We start from the raw sequence: 7,637 nt of genomic DNA on the forward strand, positions 1-7,637 counted from the left end.
AAATTGCGCTGATCTTCTTCAATCAATCCCTAAAGAAATGAAGGAATTTTCTACTGCAGTATCACTTAGTGATGCAGATTTCATTAAATCTTTAGGATTGCAATGGCATCCAGTGGGTGACTACTTTTCGTTCGTTGTTTCTTTCCCAATACCTGATAAAACTACCAAACGAAGTTTATTATCTGATGCGTCAAAATTATTTGACCCTCTTGGATGGTTAGCACCAACAACCATAATAGCTAAAATTATGTTTCAAAAGTTGTGGCGTCTTGGTATTAGTTGGGATGATGAGCTTCCTAATTGTATAAAAAGCGAATGGCTCGAGTATCGCAAAGCGCTTCCTTGTTTAGAAAATATTAAAATTGACAGGTTTATAGGCACTTCAAAATCAAGGCGATGCTGTTTACATGGTTTTTGTGATGCATCGCAAGTTGCTTATGCAGCCGTGGTTTACTCGAGAACAATCATGGAAAATGGAGAAGTAGTTGTGCAACTGCTTCAGAGTAAGACAAGGGTGGCTCCCGTAAAATTACTCACAATACCTAAGCTGGAGCTCTGCGCATCTCATTTACTTGCCCAACTGGTAGATAAGGTAGTGAAATCTTTGCAGGGGTGTGTTGAAAATATTGCTTTGTGGAGCGATAGTACGACAGTTTTAGCGTGGATTAGAGCGGAGCCGATTCGTTGGACAGTGTTTGTAGCAAACCGCGTAGCAGAGATTCAGCGTCTTACAAACGTCAGCCAGTGGCGATATATTCCTACATCCGACAACCCCGCAGATTGTGCAACGAAAGGCATTCTACCAGACAATTTATCAATTCATCCTCTCTGGTGGCATGGCCCTGAGTGACTACTTCAAAACGAGAGTGCATGGCCAAGTGATATTGACTATAGGAAGGAGACCACCCTTGAAAAACGAAATGTGGTCAACATCTTGCATATCAATTCTTCAAGTTATCCACAAATTTTATACAAATTTTCTACTTTAGGTAAAACAATTTCTGTGACAGCCTATATTTTTCGTTTTTATTACAATGCAACTTCTCAACCTCGGCGCTTTGGAAACCTAACAGCCGCAGAGTTGAAATCGGCATTCAATCGTCTGCTATATTTGTCCCAACGCTACGAATATCATGAAGAAATAAAGCAATTGTTACAAACAGGTGAGCTACAGAAGAGCAATCCGATCAAGAAACTGAACCCTTTCATTTGTGGAGAAGGATTTCTACGCGTAGGAGGAAGGTTACAACTCGCTGATATACCTGAGAATATGAAACATCCCTTTTTGTTATCTAAGAAAAACCCTCTAACTCTACTTTTATTTACAGACGCACATACAAGAACGTTACATGGGGGTATACAACTAATGATAACTTTCATTAGGCGAAATTATTGGATACCAAATGCGCGTAGAATTGCGGAAACTGTATTAAAGCGTTGTTTGGTATGCTTTAGATATACAGCGAAAGTAGCAGAACAACTTATGGGACAAATTCCAGCGGTTCGATTGACTCCAGCGCGACCATTCTTACATAGCGGCGTCGATTTTGCTGGTCCAATTGATGTACGCCAATCGTCTCTTCGTAATGCTAGAACATCAAAGGGGTATATTTGTATATTTCTATGTATGGTATCAAAGGCAGTCCACTTGGAATGTGTCTCCAGCTTATCTACTGAGGCCTTTATCGCAGCTTTTCGGCGCTTCATTTCACGTAGAGGAAAATGTACGCAACTATACTCAGATTGTGGGACAAACTTCGTTGGTGCCAGCAGTCTACTGCACACCATGCATCAGCGCAACACAGCATCAATACCGGAAGACCTCAGAGCATGTTTTGCTAGCGAAGGCACAGCTTGGAATTTTATTCCGCCAGCCTCTCCACACTTCGGTGGTTTATGGGAAGCTGGGGTAAAATCCACAAAATTTCACCTTAAGCGTGTCTTGCAAGACCGCGTTTTGAATTTCGAAGAGTTGACTACACTTTTATATCAAATAGAAGCTTGCCTGAATTCGCGTCCTCTTTGTCCGCTCAATGAAGATGAGGAAAACTGCGACGCACTTACACCAGGACATTTTTTAATTGGAGAACCAACTCTTAATATTCCTGATGAAAACTTACTTGATTTCGCTACTTCTGGATTAAGTCGGTGGCGTATGGTTGAACGCTTAAAACAACACTTTTGGCGTCGCTGGTATTCGGAGTATCTCAGTCGACTACAAAGCCGTCCGAAATGGACCACTACTCGTATCAATGCTAAAATCGGCGACCTAGTTCTGATGTATGACGAAAGATGTCCACCTGGCAGGTGGCCTTTAGCGCGCATAGTTGAAATGCATCCAGGACCTGATGGACTAACCCGAGTAGTCACTTTGAAATGTAAAGGAAAATTTTTCAAGAGACCTATTCGTAAAATTTGTTTTCTACCTAACGTGAACCCTTCCAAATTAACGGAAGATAGGATTGTTGAAGGCAGCAACGATACGGCTGTGAGTCGGGGCACAGCCATTCAACCTGGCGATAAACCAATTACCTCCAACGGCTCTGCTGGAAACAATTCTAATTTCTCCGTTTAGTGAAGTACTGTCGTCCTTGGGCCCGGGAATGTTCATGTCACATACAATAAAATTATCTCCTCTGAACGAGATGTTGTAATATATTACATATATGTGAGCGAGGTTTAATATTGAACCGCAGCTAACTTATGTTAGCTGCAATAAACTTTCCTTTTCTTTTGGATGTCAACAGGTGTGGTCATACTTTATAAGCAAATTATTAAGGAAGTAATTTCCAGATACAAAAAAAATCAAATTAAAAATAAAAATTATAACAATAAAACAGCCAGGGACCCATATTATCCTTAAGCGAAATGACTCAACCATCTCATAAAGAGATGTGCGGCATTTCATGGCTACCTTGGAGGTTGTCGACTATTTTGCGAGGGATTTTATCGCCGCCTGGCTGTCACTGATAATGTAGATGTCATTTCCAGATATCGCATCACACTGTACCAGTGTCGCGGCTTTCATTATTGCTATCAGTTCAGCCTGAAAAACACTACAGTAGTCGGGAGCCGAAAACTGAAGGAGATCCCCAGATGCTCAGAGTATACACTTGCGCCCACCCTGCCCTCGAGCTTTGAGCCATCTGTGTATACATGGATAGACTCGCCCTGATTTACATCGTCCCGTTCCCACTCTTCCCTTGAGGGTAGGAGGGTCGTCAACGTTGTTATAGCAAGTGAGGGCGGGAGTGCATAGTCCACCAATCCGGGAATATCCGAAGTGCCAACCAGGATTTTTCCGTGACCGTAGCTCTTAGTTGACCATTTACTTAGAGTGTTCAGCCTTATTGCCGTGCTACGCGCGATATAAATATTTTGCCTGCAGATCTACCAGCAGGAAGTTTAACGACAAATAGTATCAGATCAGTTTCTTCCGGATTTACTTTAAGTCCTCGATGATAGACTGTTGAAGGATCTTTGTTGAATATCGCATAATGTGGGAAGGTGTTTCCCCGAGATTGCTATAACAATATCGAGAGGTACAACAATATTGCGGGAGGTACCCGCATAAAATTATTTATGTTTGGCATCCAGTTTCGATAATAAATTTTAAAATTTCGAAAACTCTTTGACCTAAAGGCTGGCAAACCGAAGTCATATTTCTGGGTGAAAAAATATTGTGATATTCTTTAAAGGTACATCATGAGCGTGAGGTGCTGCGTCGTGTAGAAATAATAGTATTTTTCTATTTTTCAAGTGCATTCTTCCATCGAATTCCATCAACCATTGTATAGGTTGGGCCATATAAAATTTGCTTTTTGAATTGGCTATAAAATAAAACTAATAAATATTTTTTCAAAATTTTTTTTTTGTTTTGAAGATTGAACACTGTCATTTATGAATGAAAAATAGTATCGAATGATTGCCACGACTGGCTTTACACTAAGCATCAATCGTCTCTGGATGGTTCGCATAGCATTTGTCCTTAACGGCTCCCCACAAAAAATAGTCCAACGGGCTTAAATCACAGCTCCGAGGCGGCCAAAGGTGGCCAATTGATATTGGAATTTCGGCTGATTATTCGGTTTTCAAAAACGGTAGCCAAAAGTTCGAGTGTAACTTTGGCAGTGTGACAAGTTGCACCGTCCTGTTGAAACCAAATGTCGCCCATGTCATCCTCTTCAATTTTTGGAAACAAAAACTCGTTGAGCATGTCACGGTAACGCTCGCCATGTACTGTAACCGCGGCTCCTCGCTAATTTTGCCCGATGATGCCGCCAGACCAAAAACCGCACCAAACAGTGACTCGTTGTGGATGCATTTGCTTCTCTACAGTAACGTGTGGATTTTCTGAGCCCCAAATCCGACAATTTTGCTTATTGACGTAGCCACCGATGTGAAAATCAGAAAAGAAGAAGAAGACTCACCACTTTGGAAATAGGTTTTCAATATTTCCCAATTTTGTTCCAACATATAGCGTCCCATTTCGTAAATGTCAAACCTTTAAGTAAATTATGAACACATTTGACATGTCATTTGTGTTACCATTCTCAAAAAAATAGGTGGTTCAAAAATCAAACGCTATTTTTCCCACCCTGTATCATCATTTCTTGTGTCATCCATGCTTTTTTATTTGATTGCCAACTTATAGGACGTTTTTTTAGTATCCTTGATGATAATCTTTCCCAATAATCAGTGGTTATATTTGCTCAATATAGGTCAGCAAGCCTCACCCTTGAAAACTTGCCTCCACGGAATAAAAATTGTTTTGCTCTGCTGAAAAAAGGCCTGTCTCGCCAGCAATATACATATGTACCAGTGATGACATTATACCAGGCGGCCACCGTAGCCGAATGGGTTCGTACGTGACTATTATTCGGAACTAGAAATTGCGTTTCGAAATAAAGAAAAAGTTTTTTTTTCAAAGCAGTCGGTCCACGACAGGCGAAGGCAAACCTTGGATTGTAATTCTCGGATAATAAAATATCTGCCACTTGGAGTCGACTTAAAAATTTAGGCCACAAATAGGATGAGGAGCTCGGCCAAACATCCAACAAAGGGTGTAAGCGCCAATTATATATATATATATAATAGAGCGGGTCGATTTAAAAATCGCTCATTGCTCTGTGAAAATCATATTCTAGGGATCAAAATAAGAAACTTTGCCCGACCCAAATTGGGGGACATCAGAATTCGTTTTAGAGATATGGTTCCTTCGGCAAACTTTCTTATTTTGATCCCTAGAATATGATTTTCACAGAGCAATGGGCGATTTTTTTGCCTCCCCACAAATCGACCCGGCCTAATATATAATGTAATAATATATTTTATTCTTTCTAAAAAAGTTGCCTCCTTCCTCATCGCATTTTTTACGTACATCGGCTATAACTGAACACAAAACACTGCGCGAACCAAACTAAATGTGTGGCAGAAAGAAAATCATACTTTATCCGGGAAGTCCCCTTTCTCCATTTTTTATATTTTGAACAAATCTTAGTGTGTTTTGATAAGAAATTCGCATCCGCTCAATTGAGGTTTTTCGTAAATTTTTTTAAAAATAACTGTCCGAGTCAGCCCAAAAGATTATCCGCTTACGATAGAGAATTTTTTTTATAATTTTATTTATGAAATTTATATTTAAAACTTAGTATAGGACAAAATGTCCACCAAGGTAAATGTTTGTCTAATAAAGTTGCCCGTTAGGAGAGGTTTCACCGTATAAATATGTATCCATCTTTAATAATGTGCTTCTTGTTCATCTTTTTTGAATATTTTTCTGTTGAATAGTTAGTATAAGTTTTAAGTATAATGCGATTATCTTAGTTTCCAAAAAAAAAAATATATATATAAAACTTACATGCAAAATGTAAAAAGGCAAGCCGGTAGCAACCATTTTTTTGCGTTCTTTTGCTGACAGTTCGTAAAATGAATTCACATCGCAGTTGCCCTTTGGCAGCAAAAATTTGGAACACAAGACTCATAAAACTAAAAAAAAGTTATGAAAAATAAATACAAAAATATTCAAAAGAGCTCAACGTTTGCAACTGATGTAAAATTAAAAATGCAGGCAGCCAGTAGCTTGTGGGCGGCGACAAATTTTAATCTGCATGCAAATGCTTTATGCCACAGAACGAAAAGCTGGAAAAATTGCATAAAATGTGGAAAAGGATACCCTCAAATGAAGTTTTTCTGAATTATGTACGAGCACAAATAAATTTAAATAAGCATACTATTTAAACTGTCTTTTTTCGCTTTAGAATAGTTGGGATAAATTCAGCTGAAGTAAAAAATGCAAGAAAATTTTCTAGGCAGTGAAATATTAATGGCAAAAATCTGAGAATACTCGTATACAATTCGCGCTAAAAATCAACAGACATTTGTTGTTGTAATGCAAAATTTGAAGCGTATATAAATAGTCGAATTCAATTTTTATAGTATTCATTGTAAATGTAATAAATGCGTCAAAGGAATATAGATATTTATTTCTAATTTTTTATAGATCAAAACTGGGATATTTGCTTATTACTTTTTTCTCGGCTCAACAGAATATAACAGGTTGCCCTATTGGCTGACTGAACACACACATATGACCTTTCATGCAGTACCAATTGACTCCAAATTACGCTGCAACCGTCTGGTCGCTTTGCATTCTTGATTCGCAATGGACGAGTTGTTAGAATACTGCCATCAGGACAGCCACGGGATAGGCCTTGACATCTCCTCTGCAGCATTTAAGCAACGAGCTCTCCAAGCTCCTGGTTAAGGAACATAGTGAGACGCTCAAGAAGCAATTTCTGTTGGGATACTACCGCCGTAATCAATTCGGTGAGTATTTGCTGCTGACTGAGCCATCTCCCTGGCGTGCCGGAGACATCTCTTCGACTACAATGACGAGTTCCAGGGCCAGACGACCACAACTACTGAATCGGACATTATTATATACATATGTACATACATTAAACGACATTCATGGGGAGTCTCTTACCACCTTCCTAAACTCCCCACACCCAAATGCCGCCATCGGAGACCAACCACTACCTATCCCAGACGAAGAGCTTCAGCTTAGTGAGACCCACGTAACTTTGGCTCAATTACGTTCTTGATATTGTAGCAGCTTAAACTCCTATGCATCCAAAACCGATCCCGACCTACTCAGTCTATGCCCTGGATGACTTTAACCACTTGTTCACATGCCCTCTTAAACCCACTCACCTGAACCCAACTCGTCGAAATAGCATACTTCCTATACCTACTGTTACATGAGCTTGCCGAGAATGACCGTTAAAATAAATTATTTTTTAAGTAATTTACCATGGGACGTGATTCTAGAAAGGTTTCAAGACAAAGTCGGAGTTCTGAAAGTATTAATAAGTCACATTCAGTGAAAAGAAATAATGTGTTTAATCCGAAAACAGCGGAACGTTGTAAAAGTATTCAGAGTGCATCTTCTAAAAAATTTAAATAAAACACTGAATATCATGTAGCTGAAGACAGCAGTAATGAATTTCGAATAATAAATTGTATTATGGTATTCAATGCTATTTCTGCTCTTTTAAAGTGCAAAAACTGTGAGGGAAATGTGTGGCTTCAAGCAGCAAGTACACGTCGGCTGGGATTAAAATTGTAGTTGCATG

At 39.3% G+C, this 7,637-nt stretch overlaps 1 protein-coding gene across 1 annotated transcript; it reads left to right on the forward strand.

Moving 5' to 3' along the window:
- Nucleotides 1-946: 946 nt before the first annotated feature.
- Nucleotides 947-2,575, forward strand: LOC129241921 (uncharacterized). The gene is made up of 2 exons (XM_054878471.1): nucleotides 947-1,163; nucleotides 1,329-2,575. The coding sequence occupies exon 2, from the start codon at nucleotides 1,367-1,369 to the stop codon at nucleotides 2,573-2,575; it is 1,209 nt and encodes a 402-aa protein (XP_054734446.1). The 5' UTR covers nucleotides 947-1,163; nucleotides 1,329-1,366.
- The last annotated feature ends 5,062 nt before the right edge of the window (nucleotides 2,576-7,637 follow it).

The sequence above is a fragment of the Anastrepha obliqua genome, chromosome 3, assembly GCF_027943255.1.
Source record: "Anastrepha obliqua isolate idAnaObli1 chromosome 3, idAnaObli1_1.0, whole genome shotgun sequence".
Lineage (NCBI taxonomy): Eukaryota > Metazoa > Arthropoda > Insecta > Diptera > Tephritidae > Anastrepha > Anastrepha obliqua.

What these genes read in the sequence shown, in the direction of transcription:
- LOC129241921 (XM_054878471.1), top strand. Translation starts at nt 1,367, where the DNA reads ATGATAACTTTCATTAGGCGAAATTATTGGATACCAAATGCGCGTAGA.